The sequence below is a fragment of the Carcharodon carcharias genome, chromosome 2, assembly GCF_017639515.1.
Source record: "Carcharodon carcharias isolate sCarCar2 chromosome 2, sCarCar2.pri, whole genome shotgun sequence".
Classification (NCBI taxonomy): Eukaryota; Metazoa; Chordata; class Chondrichthyes; order Lamniformes; family Lamnidae; genus Carcharodon; species Carcharodon carcharias.
Window position 1 is genome coordinate 40,172,667 of NC_054468.1, and position 16,951 is coordinate 40,189,617.

General features: G+C 41.4%; 1 protein-coding gene across 1 annotated transcript in view; it reads right to left on the reverse strand.

Moving 5' to 3' along the window:
• Nucleotides 1-16,951, reverse strand: part of LOC121271826 (endothelin-converting enzyme 2-like) — a 138,463-nt gene that overhangs the window by 52,245 nt on the left and 69,267 nt on the right. Inside the window, exons 5-6 of the mRNA XM_041178127.1 lie at nucleotides 11,842-11,966; nucleotides 5,808-5,954 (exon numbers count right to left, since the gene is read on the reverse strand). Of these exons, the coding sequence (XP_041034061.1) occupies nucleotides 5,808-5,954; nucleotides 11,842-11,966 (272 nt within the window). The remainder of the gene's footprint in view (nucleotides 1-5,807; nucleotides 5,955-11,841; nucleotides 11,967-16,951) is intronic.

A 16,951-nucleotide genomic window follows, 5' to 3' on the forward strand; every position in this document is an offset into this window, starting at 1 on the left:
TGTAGGTAATGTTCCCATGCCTCAGCTGCCTTTGTTCTGCATAGTGACAGAGGTCACATGTTTGAAGCTGCTGTCAAAGACTTGGTGAGTTGCTGCAGTGTATTTTGTAGATAGCACACAGTGCCACAGTTACAGGGCCATAGTTGTGGAGGGAGCGACTGTTTAAGGTGGTGGACGGATGAAAATCAACTAGGCTGCTTTTTTCTATACGGTGTTGTGAGTGTTGTGCTCATCCAGGCAAGTGTAGAATATTCCATCACACTGCTGACTTGTGTCTTGTAGATAGATGGTGGAAAAGATTTGGGAAGTCAGGTGGTAAATTACTCACTATAGAATATTCAGTGTCTGACCTTTTCCTCTAGCCTTAGTATTTATGCAGCAGTTCCTGATCAATGTTTTTGATCAATGGTGACACACACTGTTGATGGTGGGAGAATTCAGCAATGGTAATACCTTTGAATATTAATGGTTGGTGATTAGACTCTCTCATGTTGCAGGTTGTGATTGCCCGGTATTTGTATGGCATAAATGTCATTTGACACTTCTCAACCAAAACCTAAATGTCGTCCAGATCTTCTGCATGCGGACACAGATTGCTTCATTATCTGAGTAGTTGAAATCATCAGTGAATATCCATACTTCTAACCGTACGATGGAGAGATGATTGATGAAGCATCTGAAGATGGTGGAGCCAAGAACACTGCTCTGAAGAAGTCCTGCGACAATGTCCTGGAACAGAAATGATTGGCCTCCAACAATCATAATCATCTTCCTTTGTGTTAGGTATGACTCCAGCTAATGGAAAGCTTTCCCCAACTCCCACTGATTTAAATTCTAATAGGACTCCTTGACTCACACTTGATCAAATAATGTCAAATGATGTCCTTTATGTCAAGAACAGTCATTCTCACTTCAACTCTGGAATTCAACTCTTTTGTCCATGTTTGGACCAAGACTACAATGAGATCAGGGGCAAATTGATCTTAGCAGATCCCAAACTGAGCAGCAGTGAACACTGTTGGTGAGAAGTGCTTGATCGCACTGTCAGCTGCACTTACTATCACTTTTTCATGTTTGAGATAAGACTGATGGGGCGGTAATCAGCTGCATTGAATTAGTCCTGCTTCTTGTGGACACGACATATCTGGGCAATTTTCCACTTTGTTGGGTAGTTGCCAACATTGTAGCTGTACTGAAACAGTTTGGTTAGAGGTGTGGCTACTTATGGAGACCACCTGTCCAGACAGGATGTTGTCAGGCCCCATAACGCGTAGCTGTTTCTTGATATCATGGAGAGTGAATTGAATTGGCTGAATACTGGCATGTGATGGTGGAGACCCCAGGAAAAGACCAAGAGGCATTGTCCACTTGGCACATCTGCTAAAGATGGTTACAAACACTTCAGTCTTGTTTCTTGCACTCATATGCTGGACCCCACCGTCACGGAGGATGGGCTTGTACGTGGAATCTCTTCTTCCAATTAGTTGCTTATTTGTCCACCATCATTCATGGCTGGATGTGGTATGATTGTAAGGCTTTGATATGATCCATTGTTTGTAGGATCACTTAGCTCTATTTATAGCATGCTGGTTCCATTGTTTAATATGCATGTAGTACTGTGATATAGTTTCACCAGGTTAGCACCTCATTTTAGGTACACCTGTTGGTGGTCCTGGCATGTTCTTTACTCTTCACTGAACCAAGGTTGAGTTTCTGGCTAAATGGTAATGGTAGAATAAGAGATATGCTGGCCATGAGATAATATAGTGGAACACTATTCTCCTGCTGGTGAGAGTCCACAGCCTCCAAAAGGACTGTACGGTGTCACCCTACTAATACTACCATGGATAGATGCATCTGTGACAGGTAGATTGTTTAAGATGAGGTCAAATAGATTTTTCCCTTGTGTTAGTTCTCTCACCATTTGCTGTAAGCCCAGTCTGGTGGCTACATCCTTGAGGACTCTGCTAACTTGGTCAGTAGTGGTGTTACTGACGGACATTGAAGTTTCACACAGAGGGTACATTCTGTTCCCTTTCTATACTCAGTGATTCTTTCAAGTGGCATTCAACATGGAGGAGTACTATTCATTAGCTGAGGGAGGGTGGTAGGTGGTAATTACCAAGATGTTTCCTTGCCCATGGTTGACCTGATGGCATGAGAACCCAGAGACAATAATGAGGATTCGCACAGTTACTCCCTCCTGACTACATACTCTTGTGCCACCACCCTCTAGTGGATCTGCTGGTGAGATGGGATATACCCAGGTATGGTGATGGAGGAGTCTGGGATGTTGGTTGAAAGATGTATTTATGTAAGTATGACTATATTAGACTATTGCTTGACTATAACAAAAACAGAATTACCTGGAAAAACTCAGCAGGTCTGGCAGCAGCGGCGGAGAAGATGCTGCCAGACCTGCTGAGTTTTTCCAGGTAATTCTGTTTTTGTTTTGGATTTCCAGCATCCGCAGTTTTTTGTTTTTATTGCTTGACTATGCTGTCCGACAGTTGTAAAGACCCCTCTAGTTCACTAATGTCCCCCAGATTTGGCACAAGTCTCCAGAAGTTAATGAATAGGAGTTTGTAGAGTTAACTGGGCCGGTTGTGTCCTTGACGTGTAAGGTGTCTAGGGTGATGCTAAGTGGTCCATTCAGTTTGATTTTTATTAGTTTGTAATAATTTGAATCAGCCAAATGACTTGCTCAACCACTTCAAATGGCGGTTAACAGTCAACCACATTGCTGGGGTCTGGAGTCACATGCATGCCAGACCTGGTTAAAAAATAATGGCAGATTTCCTTCCCTAAAATACATTAGTGAACCAGATGGGCTTTTACAGCTGTCCAATAGTTTGACATTGTTACTGATAGGAGTTTTTATTCCAGATTTATTTAATTAACTTAATTTAAAATCTCCCAGCTGTCATGATGTGATTTGAACTCATCCCTGGATCAATAGGAAAGCCAATGGATTACAAGCCCAGCAATATAAATGACTGTGCCAACATATCCACTCTACTGTTAAAAGTGTATTTGTGGAGGCATAAAAAGTGTGAAACCAGGAACCAGAACACAACTCATTGTAATTGGTCTTCCTATGATGCTCTTGCACATCTCTTAATTCCCCCATGTTACATTTATCCTATGTTGAACTGTAGATGGAAACTCACAGTTCAATATAATTATTCCTACTAATCATCATCATTTACTTGCTAATTGTACTAGGGCCAGGATTTTTAAGATGGTGGGGTCTCCCTTCCTGCCACCCAAAGAATCAGCGGGAAACACATCCTTCCATCTCTCACTAAGGAGAAAGTTCCACCTTAAAGAGTTGCTGGTCAATCTGATTGGTCGATAGCTCTCTAGTCTGTGCAGTGCCAGAAGCTGCAGTGACTAGAACTGGGACTGCAAGCAGTCCCTGGAGCCAAATGGCGGAATTGTCCCAGATTTGTGATTGCCGGTTTTCACACCATATCGTCCCAAACCTGCTGCATTAATTATGCATTCTTGAGAAAGTTGTTATTTCCACAATGGGGGGTCTCTCATTCGCCCACCACGCCTTCACCACTTAATCATGCTGGGTGCCATATTTAAAGTCCAGCCACATGCACACCTCTGTGCTTCCAGCCCAGGACTGCTGCACAGAAGATAGGATGGCCCTGAAAGGCAAAAAGACTGCAGCCCCCAGGTTTGGTGATATGTTCCTCGAGCACCTTTTGGATGTCATGGAGGCTTGCCATGATGTCCTCTACCCCAGATCTGGCCGCAGGAGGGGCAGAACTCCAGCTTGGTAGGCGACGGCAGTGGTGATCAGTGCCAATGCTGCACAGAAGAAGTTGGCCATCCAATGCAGATAGAGGATGAATGACCTCATCCATGCCACCAGGGTAAGGCAACCATTTCATCACTCTAAACTCTCACTCCAGCCCATCACACATTCACTGGCATCCCACTCACTGCCAGCTCATGGGACATCACCACTCAGTCTTTCGCACACACCCTGACATCTCCATCTGGCCTCCTCTGGAGACTGCATCCTCAATCCTCAGCATCTTGAGGCCACTTGAACAGATCAACTTGTGCCCCCCCCACACATACCCTTGGATATCCCCCTTCCCCAGAACAGCCCTCACCCTGCAGCCTCTTCCCTTGCTGAGGCCATTTCTCCCCATTCCCCAAGCAAGCCCTAGCTCTGCAGCCATACAAAGCCTTATGGCTGGACTGGTAGGCAGAGACCTGCCATGAGCCCCCTTAAAAGTGGTGCGGTACAGTCTGCGAAGCCTAGTGCTAATGACTGAGTGCTGCCCGAAATAACGTTGGCAAACAAACTTCAAAGTCCCTAGCGAAGTGCAGCTTGCCAGCTGCACATCGCTCATGTGCTGTCAGGAAACACGTTGGCGTGATAGGGTGTACAATCCAGCGTGGGGGATGAGTCCGGCAGGCTAACCTTATAATGATATGCAGACGTATTACAATGAGATTCCCAACGTCCAATGACTGGAGGTGCGACCTGCCATCTGAATGGATGATCGCAAACTGGTTTCATGACATTGTGAAATCGATTTTTGGCCTTCTTGCTATATGTCCGCTCCCACCACCAAATATGGCCGACACCAGCAGGCATGGACAATTCCGCCCTAAGTCCCAGGATTCCAGGGCCAGGTACGTTTTGGGGGTCTCAGGGTGGGGAGGGCAGGCAAGGTGGCTGGACTCCTTCCACCAGCCTTAAAATAGAAGCTGGGCAGGAGATGACCCTAAGTCGTCAATAATTGGCCACTTAACGGCCTCAATTGGGGCAAGGCCTCGCCCATCCGAGCATAAAATTCCAGAGAGGTAAGGGGGACCGGGTACCTGTCAGGAAGGCCATCTGACAATTTTATGCTCATCAACCCCCTCCCCCCTACCCACCTACAAACCCATTGGCGAGGGAATATAAAATTCTGCCCTAGAACTGAAAAATTATTAAAATATCTTGCAGGGATTATACAATTGATAGAAAGTGCTCTGAAATAGCTATTACGGGCAATAAATTCTTCCATCCTCTTTATTAAAATGAAAAAGTTATATTTCTTGAAGTGATCAAGATTTATCAATCGACAATTTATTAGAAATTGCTGAAATAGGCATACAAGAAGCAATTACTGTGATTAAGAAATTCAAGTTAAAATCCCTTGAACCGAGACTCACACTTGGTATTTCCCATCAGCAGCGTTTGACAATCTGTGCCAGTTTACATCATATGGAAACAACTGGTCTTTATTCAATCAACCATTGACATGAGATGTGCATTTATGAACACTACATTGCTTAATGCAATCTCCTTCTAATGAAGAACCAGTTTTGAGAGATCACCTTTTCACAGAAGAATGGGTAGTCTTAAATGGCAGATTCCACCGTATATGTTCATAAGTAAATGTGAATAAAAACAAAATACTGCAGATGCTAAAAATATGAAATAAAAACAGAAAATGCTGGAAAAATGCAGCAGGTCTGGCAGCATCTGAGGAGAGAGAAACAGAGTTAACGTTTTGAGTCTAATGCGGCTCTTCTTCAGAACTGGAGAGAGGCAGAAGTGTGATGGGTTTTATGCTGTTGAAAAAGTGAGGAGGAGCAGGTGGAGCAAAATGGAATATCAGGGATAGCTTAGAGGTCAGGAAAGATTAAATGGCAAAGATGTCATGAACACAAGACAAAGGGAGTGGTAACGGTATTATGAAAGACTAAAGAATATTCACAACAAATGTGAATATTTACACATTTTGCACTGAGTAATGTTGAACCGTTTCACACATTACTAGCCTACATACCTGGATGACATTGCTGTTGGAACTTTTGGAGTCTGCACTAACATAGACCGTGAAAAAGGGGACAGCTCTGTATGTCCCAGAGACCACTTTCAGCACTTCCATGAAGTTGTCTTTATCCCAAGGACCTGTGATATTCCAGCCACCTGTCTGCATTAGAGAGACAATGTTATGAACTTGATTAGTATAACTGATTTCTCTGATAACTGCCAATTCTTTCTATGTTGATGAGCAACAATGTAAGATGTGGGATTTAAAATTAACAAAAAAATTCAAGATATAAGTGGATTCAAGGGTAGAACTGGAGTGCAGTCTTTATACAGCTCTGATGTGCAGGGACACACATTACATGTCATGCATCTCATGATTCATTCACCACAGTTGCAGCTTGCTGCTGTCAGAGCATAGGTGAATCTTATTTAACGCCCACCACCAGAATGCAATGAAACACCCAATTAATATTCCACTGGAGGGCATAAGAACTATCAAGAGAAATGGGCTCACCCACTTGCCTGAAGTTTATTAAAAGCTGTAGTAGCTGAACACTTTGGCAGAGTACTTGTTCTATGTGGATTTTGTGTAATTGTTAAACTATTTCAGTCCTGCTATTGGTGGAAGAAAGGTTCCAAGGGCCTGCTGAATATCCTGCCCTACAAATTGGCAAGCTACCAGTGAATGTTGTACAAGTGCAGTCAGCTTGCCTATGAGTGTGTGCCTCTCTCTCACATTGCCTGAGACTTGGACTGAGCCGGAAACACATAACGTGCCTTCCTCATCCTCCCTCTATCAAAAAGCAGCTCGGGAGAGGAGGAAAACCCAGGCTGAAAGTCAACCTGCTTCTGACCCTGCTTTCAAATGAATTCCACCACGGCTGACATGCAATATGTGCTGCCAGAGGCAAAAGCAAGGTCGGTGTTACATAATCCCACCTCCTTAGTTTGGCCCCGGTCCCCACCCCTTTTCCTGGCGACCCTGGGGTCTAGTCTGTCTCTCTCTAGCTCTGCTTCTTAAGTGAAAGGGCAGAAAAAAAAGTTTTATTTGTGAAACCAGCTGCACATTTTCATGGGCATTTTTATTAATTACTCTTTTCTGAATTGTATTGCTTTGAGATTCATCTTTAATGTAATATGAAACCTTATTTTACCAAAATTTTATCATTGGCCTCTTGACTGAGAAAAAAATTGAAATATGGCCCCCCCCCTCCCAAAAAGATTGGTCAATCCTGAGCTAAAGGAATCCTATTTACATACCTCAGAAAGGTGTCTGTAAAGCAATTTATCTACTGCATAGTAATTAAACAAACATCATTTTTGGGGTATTTCATACGATGCGGACAAAAGTTCTATCACAAAAGTTATTTGCTTTCAGAGCCAAAAATCAAAGTGCTCAAGCACCAAGCAAAATATTTACTGATGCTAGGAATTAAAACTTCTTTGACATGGGAGGAAAAGAAAAACAGGATGTGTTGCCTTGGTCTTTCAGCAATAGGATAAAAACATTGAAATTTACATCCAAGAATGCCTGTGTGCAATAGTGGGATAAAATTCCACTGTGCCCGCTCCTGCCCTGTTTCAGGAGTACATTTCACAAAAATGAGCACTCGGAGACCATAATTTCTGTCAATTATGGCTCCAAAATTGCAACTGGAAGTGCATGGTTAAATTTTCACTCCAAAACTTTATTGGTTGACTTTCCCTGTTGCTGTCAACAAATGAATCTCAAGGGCTCATTTTTGAAATGGTCAAACTGGTCAACTTTGTGTCAACTGCAAGAAGGGCCAGAAAAGAAGTCAGATGTTGCAGAATGTAAACTCAAAGATAAAGCAGCTGTCCATATGCACATCATGGAAAGGTGCAAGGTGTGAAACATATATGCAACAAATGCTTTCCAAAGAGACAAGTTAATAAGGCAAAGAGAGGATTACAGACAAAGCAGGGTTATGTAAATTACATTATACTTAAAATAACACAATGTACTGCAGGAAGCAATTTCCTTTGGTACTATATGCTGCAAATCATCTTTGACTTAACTCACTGTGCACCCAAGGCAAACCTCTCCTCCTCTTCTTGCTCTGCTGCAATATATCTAATAATGTCCACAAACCAATGCTGAATAATATAAACAGTTACACTACTCACTTCTTCACATTTCCTGGTCACAAGGCTTAACAACAGCAGGACTGACCTGTGGTCAAATGTTCACTTTTCAATTTGTCACCCTCCACTGTTGTTCTCCACTATCCTCCTTCCGAGGATGTCAAGTAAGGGGAGTCCCCCAAGAAAAACCCATTGGCGCTAGTGCAGTGTAGGGCAGGGGGAGCAAATAAAAATAGAACAATGGACACAAAGGCTCAAGGAAATCTAAACACCAGAACAAAAAACAAATCAGGAGAGAAGTCATTTTTTTTGGAAATAGATTTAAAACTGCAGAATCTATTTACTTACTTTGTGCTTTAAATCAACTTCCACTTACAGCTGATTCCTCAGCAAATATCCTGGACACTCATTTGGAGCTGACAGCTGCATGTCAGAATCTCAGAAAGCAGGATGCAGCCATAGTTGCTATATTTTTTTGTGTGTTACACCAAATATTCTACTCGGGCATCATTGATCAGTCCCATAGTCTGGCCATATCCTCATATAATCCATACTGGGTTTACACCTGCCCAGTACCTAGGTAAGTGACAGTGAGGCCCAAAGATCAAACATACAACTCAGCGAAGTGCACCACTCGCTGGCCTGTAGGCAGGTTGAGTATATATTTTCTTTAACAAAGACTAGGTAAATGTATGCGCTACAAATTTAGAGGAATTTCAATATTTCTCTATTCTCCAAGATGCATCAAAACAACAAAGATACTTCTTGTTAGCTATCATTCAACATAACTTGATCCCTGAAAGAATGTAATATGGGAAAAAGAGCACCATATCAGTCAAACTGGTCCAGGAGCTCTGCTGGCTACAGGCTGTAGACTGACTACTTGGGCTCAGGCAATTTCAAATACATTCACAACCAGAGGCCAAGGCCAAAGAAAGCCACAGCCTTCTCAAGACCTTCAAATGGGTTTCAGATACAGCTTTCAATCAAAACTATCACTCCAGGCCTATCTTAGTTCTTTGATTTATGCCACATATATTTATATATCTATTTAAGAATGTATGAAGACATGTCAGAGCAAAATAAGGGTAACAAACTAATAATTTTAATTACATGAACAAACTGACTGTCATTTGCAGTATTCAGAATATGCTTGCAGAACAAGTCTAGATTTGCCTGCAGTTCTCAAGCGTTGAAGTAAAAAGTTTGGCCATTTAAACAATTTACATATTAACTTCTCTGTTATCCAACACTAGCGGAAACCCACACACAAATTATTTGCCTACCAACTTCCAGACTAAGGCGTATATTCTCGCACTGTAAACAAACAGTCCACAGAAGCCAATCTTAGCCCTATGTCCGAGACCTGAGAGAAGGTCTTACGAAATCTGTGACCCTCTGTGGCTATGGCCTCTGGTCGTGGATGTATCTGAAATTTCCCCAGCCCAGCTAGTCAGTCTATAGTCTGTAACCCACAATAAAAAACTCAATTCATAAACTAATCAAGTAAAAAAAATGCTTCATAAAAGCAAAAAACTGCAAATGCTGGAAATCCAAAACAAAAACAAAAATACCTGGAAAAACTCAGCAGGTCTGGCAGAATCTGCAGAGAGGAGCACAGTTAACCTTTCGAGTCCGAATAACCCTTCAACAGAACTAAGTAAAAATAGAAGAGAGGTGAAATATAAGCTGGTTTTGGGGGGGGGGGGGGGTACACGACACAAGTAGAACTGGATAGAAGGCCAGTGGTAAGTGGAGATAACCAAAAGATGTCACAGACAAAAGGACAAAGAGGTGTTGAAGGTGGTGATATTATCTAAGGAATGTGCTAATTAAAGGTAGAAAACAGGACAAGCAAGGTACAGATAGCCCTAGTGGGGGTGGGGTGAGGTGCAGGAATCAAAAAAGGCTAAAAGGTAGAGCTAAAACAATGGATGGAAATACTTTTAAAAATAATGGAAGTAGGTGGGAAAAGAAAAATCTATATAAATTATTGGAAAAAAAAAGCAGGGGGGAGGGGGTGCTGAATCAGAAATGGGGTGGGGATGGAGGAGAGAGTTCATCATCTAAAATTGTTGAACTCAACATTAAGTCCGGAAGGCTGTAAAGTGCCTAGTCAGAAGATGAGGTGCTATTCCTCCAGTTTGCATTGAGCTTCACTGGAACAATGTAGCAAGCCAAGGACAGACATGTGGGCATGAGAGCAGGGTGGAGTGTTGAAATGGCAAGTGACAGGGAGGTCTGGGTCATGCTTGCGGACAGACCAAAGGTGTTCTGCAAAGCGGTCACCCAGTCTGCGTTTGGTCTCTCCAATGTAGTGGAAACTGCGTTGGGAGCAATGAATGCAGTAGACTAAATTGAGGGAAGTGCAAGTGAAATGCTGCTTCACTTGAAAGGAGTGTTCATGTTTTCCTGTGTACACCCTAAGTCAAGACTTAAATTACACTCCAGCCTGTTGAGAGTAGAGATCTTACTGTCAGCATTCCTCACCCACAGAAAATTGTATGCAGTACAAAATGGGAGGAGATCTCGTTTGATGGAACTCTGCCCATTTTTTTTATTTGGAAAATGCAGGCTTATTAATTCACTGACAAATGAAATGGTTTCATAGCTATAATTTTAAAGCTATCCTTTTTTACAAAAGGGAGTCAAATTTGCCTCCCACCAGTCCTTCAGCACAATTTCTCTCTCCAATTCTGTAAATTGCCAGGTGGTGGTAAATTTCATGATTCAGGTTAGGGTAAAAAAAATGTTTTGTGTCTCTCTTTATTACTGTTCTTTAGACAGTTTTAATTGTGGCACCTGATTCGTACTGGATATTTTAAAAACATTTATAAAAATACCAGTGAATCTCCTGAGGCAGTACTTCTGATTGCAGGGCATGCACTATATTTTTTTTAAGTAAAGGAATATTTTACCATGTAAGTGCGATGTATTATTCTCTTGCCAAAGTATATGTGTTTGTCCCTTTAAAGCTACAACCTAACTGACAGTTAAACAGCAGTGAGTCTACACATTAGTAAATTAAGAGGCAACAGAAGTTGTGGCTCCAGCATTTTCAAATAGTTCCAAATTATTTGTGCATTCCAAATAATTTATAGCTTTATATTTTTATTAATTGTGACAGAGAAATTTAAATAATTTGTTGAATAAATAGATTTTGTTTTTGTAAAATACACTGTTTGACATGAGTACTGCCATAAGTCCCACACCGTCTGCAATTAATTGGCTGACACAATACAACTCATTAGCTCACTCTCTAGGTCTCCACCCCAAGTCTTCCTTGAAGGAAGATAAAAATTCATTGCAAAAGCTGGTAACCTGTCCCACAGGTCCATAGGATCTGGGAGAAGATGAACTGCCTAACATCCAATCTAATTCTGTCCTTACATAACTTGCAAATGTGATCCCTGGTTCTCCCTAACCTACTAAAACTAACCACATGAAGTTCAATAAGATGGGTCATTTCAAACTCCTACTATTTGAATACTTCCTGGGCACATATAAGACAAGGAACAACTCTCCTATTGTACCTAATTGCTATGGATGACATTAACAAACCCAATCATTTCTTTGTCAGTGCCTCCAGTACATGGCTGTAAGGTGTTTTTTAAACTTCTATGATCTTACTTTTATTTAAAAATAGCAGTTTAACATAAATTATATGAAATCCTTCCTGTGAAAAAATAATTGAAAATCATGAAACACAACACAATGAAAGAAAATCAAACTCAAAATGGAGCTCACTTCAGGATATAAAGCAGTCAGAAAGTTATAGTAATGCAATCTTTTCACAATAACAGAATTAAATCAATACTTCCAAAACCTTTTGTTAACATTTTAAATTGGAAGGAAAGTGTGTTTTGCTTGTAAAGTTATAATAGAAACTAAACAAAGTCTTAATGTTTATGACCTTTCTACTACTCCTAAATAAGGCTTACCCTATTAATGAGATCAATCAAAGGCTGTGCACCCAGCTCTTCAATTCTTTGCTCGTTCAAGCAGGACAGATAATAATGTTGGGCCTTCCGTTCTGCCTCACTGCTGGAATTAAAGGTGGAATTTTCTGTAAAGATAAAAAGGAATTATCATCAATCTAAGGAATGGTCACATAATTGGGTATGCATATATTCTGTCAGAATGATGACAGTTTCCTGAAAATGTTAATAGTTTTCAGAAACAGAATAGTTCAAAGCTTGAAAGAGAATTTTAAAACTACAAATGCCAAGTATACAACAATCTAATACATTAGCATTAGGAGAAACAATATAGCAATTTCGTTCATACTCCAAAATTGCTTTACATACCAAACTTATTTAATACACATTGATATTTGGATAGTCTCAATATATTTTTTCGGCACCAATTAAAGGTGAATATGCCCCCATAATAAAGCTGCCAATAAAGCAGCAAAGGTCCAGCAACGTGCAAAACAAGAGACAATGTGAGGTGCAACACAACTGTTTCAGTCCACATTCATATATTGTATATCTCTCTAAAAGCAGAGATTGGCCAGAGATGCCTGAGTTTATAGGAGCAAGACCGCTAAAGTCTTTAGGTACTGCAGATAACAGAGCTATACTGACCTCAGTAAGAGCAACATGTGAGAAGATTACATATACCCAAAGAAGACACAGGCAGGTAAGTTGTGTCAACTGTACCTGAAAACTAGGAGCAACATAAGTAAGCACTGTTAAAGATTATCAAGACACTTTGCATTTTTGCCTCAGATCCCTCACAAGCAACAACAGGAGACTTGATAAGAATGCCACTGATGATATATGTGATTCTTCAAGTACTTGTGCAACATCTAAGGCATTCATCAGCATAAAAGGATACTATCCTATGATTATCTAAAAGGTCTTCAACCACCACCAAATGTTAATGCTCATGAATATATGGTTCCTAGGGCTACTTGTTACAGCTCTATAAGCAATCATAGTAGAGAAATTGAATGGCTTCTAGATTGACTCAATATGTGGCTCAGGAAGATGATATGTCATTCTCAGCACCTAGCTAAGAGCAGGACAAACTACATTTAAAAGGCAGAAACATCTATCTCAATATTTGGAATGTACGGGAGCAAAGGTGTTCTGCAACATGATTTTTGACAGTTAGCAGAACAAGTGCATGCTACATGCTATAAACACAGCCAAAGAAGCATAAATCTGCTTATGGAATAAGATCTGCAATAAATTGAATTACATGAGAACTAAGAGGAACAAGAGGTGCTAAAAGCTCAGTAATTACTCGAAACAGCAGAATGAGTACCAGGCTCGAACTGAACAGTTCTCTGCTTGAAACCTCTCTTTATACTTAACCTGATAGCCTTTCTTTTTTTCTAAGCTAACTATTCTTCAGTAATTCATTTCATCTGGAAACTATTCATTCTGAAGAAAAGCAATGCCTGTAAAGTTGGAGGTGATGTGTCATGCTTTTATTGACGATAAGAGTGAAGATTTAGCATATTTTTTGTTTTGTGGTGTGCATGCCCCTTATGATATCTTAACCAAAATGCCACGACATTTCTACTCTATTACTCCTACATGGGCTACTGAAGGAGTAGGAGTAATAGCAGTATATTGAAACTTCCTGAGAAGATTGTTATGAAGCTGCCTGGCATTTAGCATATCCAGACCATCCCACTTTATGCCATGAACAACTTGTCCTATTCCTATTGTAGGGGCCAGCATTCATTTGGGTACTTCTGTTGGCAGTTACAGGCAAGAGACTACCAGTAACTGAAAGCCTCCTGTCTGTTTCTGTCTCCCTAGAGACCACGTCCTCATAGCAGCTACGTGTGCATTCAACATATTGTTGCAATGCAAAGCCATAGAATCTTTCCTTCATGATTGTCTTGATTCTATCTTCAAGCATGCAGAAGTTGACTACTATAGCATCATGAAACATCAATATCAAATGTCTCAAAATCATCAATGGAATTATTCCCAAGATGCTCTAATTGTGCTCATCAGCCAAATGTCCCCAGGCTCTCTTGGTGATGCCACTGCTGCTTCCAGTTACCGAACGGCAGTCTGCAAAGCACAAAGTCTTTGCTCCATGAAAGAATCTGCAAACATACAGAATAGTGTGCAGTATGGCCTGTAGAAAGGTGACTGAAGTACTGAATAGCTGAATTGAGGCTGGAATCACAAAACAACTCATCAGGATCAAGAATGAAGCAACCTCTCTATTCAGCGGCAGCCAGCCCTTCAACTTTTACTTCTGCCAGGTCCACACCCAAGTGAGTTGACTCACCTCGAAATCCTCCCCTAAATGTTTAATATCTTCAACAATGCTGGAGCCTGCTTCAGTTGGTGATTATGCTGAGTACTATGATAAAACTTGTTAGCAGCTGCTTCTTGGGTTTATGATATATCAGTAACAAGAGGATGGCACAATATAAGTGTATGTTGTTGTTGTGCACACAGTACAATGATTATTTCACACTGCAACACAGTCTTTGCCTTATAACTACTGAAATACATTAGAACAGAGAATGCAATTATAATAATTCTAACTTGAATGTGGAATAACTCTTCTGTAGTTTATGCATTATCCATGTCATTCACAGCAAGCAAACCCCATGATAGCATCTTCAAAGTGGGTAAGAGGTCTATACTGCTGAGACCCTCAAACCTCCAGGGAGGCATGGCTTACTGTTTAGGTGGGTAATTTTGGTAAGAGCATAAAAATGCTCCAAATGAGTGAACATCTTGGGCTATGTATCTTACCAACAATACTGTCTTAAAACTAAGTGTGAAGAACTCTCACACTTCTTTGTCATTAAGGTTGAGACCATTAGTTCAGCTCCCTCTGCTGCATCCTTCCTTGCCCCTTGCCCACCAAGACAAACTTTCTCAAAGGCCTCCCCCTACCCGTAAGTTTTAAACACACATTCCTTTCTTCAGTTTCCCTTTCCTCTCTCCCCATACTGTACTTTTTTATTCTTTCATGGGGTTTGGACATCCCCGGCAAGGCCAGCATTTGTTGCTTGAGGAAGAGATGGTATTACGACACAGCCGACAGTAAAGGCTGAGTTGTTCAAATCCCAGAAGGAAACTTGAAACAAATGTCATAATCCATTTTTGCAATTTGTATGTTTCGAGATGTGGGCTTTGAATTCAGTAGTGATAAGACCACCGAGTCTCAAGAGGTGTTTTATGAAACTAAATTAAACATTTATTAACGCAAGAAAAATTGTAAGCACATACATATATCTACAAAATTACTACTATAATAACTACAAAAATCCCCTAATTAATCTGACACTCAGTTACACCCCCATTAAAGTAACAGTAAAACTCATAGATTTTAAAAGACCCCAGGCAAAGCACATTTGGCCTTATGAATTCAAAATGAAGTTCCTTGCAGACACAGTTGCAGGTGTACAAGCTGGTTAAATCTTAAATGCTTCTGACAAGTGGTGAACTACCTCCTTGAACCACTGCAATCCACGTGGTATAGGTATACCCACAGTGCCATTAGGAAGAGAGTTCCGAGTTTTTGATCCAGTGTTAGTAAAGTAACAGTGATATAGTTCCAAGTCAGGATGGTGTGTGGCTTAGAGGGGAACTCACAGATGATGGTGTTCCCATGCATCTGCTGCCCTCGTCCTTCTGGGTGGTAGAGTTTACAGGTTTGGAGAGTGTTGTCAAAAGAGGCTTAGCAAGTTGCTGAAGTGCATCTTGTAGATGGTGCACACTGTTGCCTCTGTGCTCTAGCGGTAAAGAGATTGAATGTTTAAAGTGGTAGATGGGGTGCTGATAAAATGAGTTGCTTTGTCCTGGATTGTGTCAAACTTCAATGTTGTTGGAGCTGCACTCAACCAGGCAAGTGGAGCATATTACATCACACTCTGAACTCGTGCCTTGTAGATGGTGGACAGACTTTGGGGAGTCAGGAGATGCCTGTCCACAAGATCCACCTCCTGCATTCTTGACCCTATTCCAATTAAAATACTTAACAGCCAACTTTTCTTCTTGGCTCTGAATCTGGCTGGCATTCTAAATGGTTCTCTTTCTTCAGATGCTGTTCCTGTTATTTCAAACCAATTGTCACCAACCCCTCCGCAAAAGAATTAATCTTTAATGCAAGAGTTCATGATCTTATAAACTACCGCTCCATTTCTAACCTCCCTTTTCTCTCCAAAGTCCTTGAGTGATCCAAGTTTGAAGTCCTGTAAATCAGATTCTGCCCCTTCCACAGCACTAAAATGGCTCGAATCAAAGTCACAAATTACATCATCTATGACAAAAGAGTGCACTAATCTTCCTAGCTCTTCTTAGTGACTCTGTTGTCTTTGACACAGTTGACTACACCATCCTACTCCTACTTCTCTCTGTTGCTTGGTTTAGTACGACCATCCTCATTTGGTCCCACAATTTTCTATTCAATCATAGCTAGAGGATCTGCTGCAATGGTTCCTTTGCCCACCCCACACACTGGGCTGAATTTTCCCCCTGTTAGGGGGTTGAAGTTGATGGGCAGGCGCGTACAGGCCCGCTTCCGATCGGCACCCCCGATTGGAGGCACGGCGCCATTTTACATGGGCGGGCCAATTAGGGCCCACCCAGCGGGACATCCGCAGGGAAGCACTATGGGCTCCATGTGTGGGTGGGGGGGGGGGGATTCTTAAAATCAAGAGTGCGCTCTTTTGTGCATGCGCACGAAAAAGCTCACTCATCTCCCTGAGGCTAAGTGCAGCCTCAGGGAGATCGGCTCTACATGTGAAAAATATAAAAAGTAGAAAAATAAAATTTCCCTTACATGTCCCCTCATGTGACAATGTCATATGAGTTGGGACATGTCCATAATTTTTACACAATCTTTATTAAAATTTTTTAAAGCCTACATGAAACCTCATCCCGCCTGTGGATGAGGTTTCATGTTTTATCTAATTCCACCGGGGCTTCTGGCCTGCCCGCCAACCTTAAGTTTGGACGGGCAGGTCCTTTAATTGCTTAATTGATTGCTTAATTGGCCATTGACAGGTCGGTGGGTGCGCAGTTGATTTGGCTGCGCTCCCACCTTCATGAAAATTTAAATCAG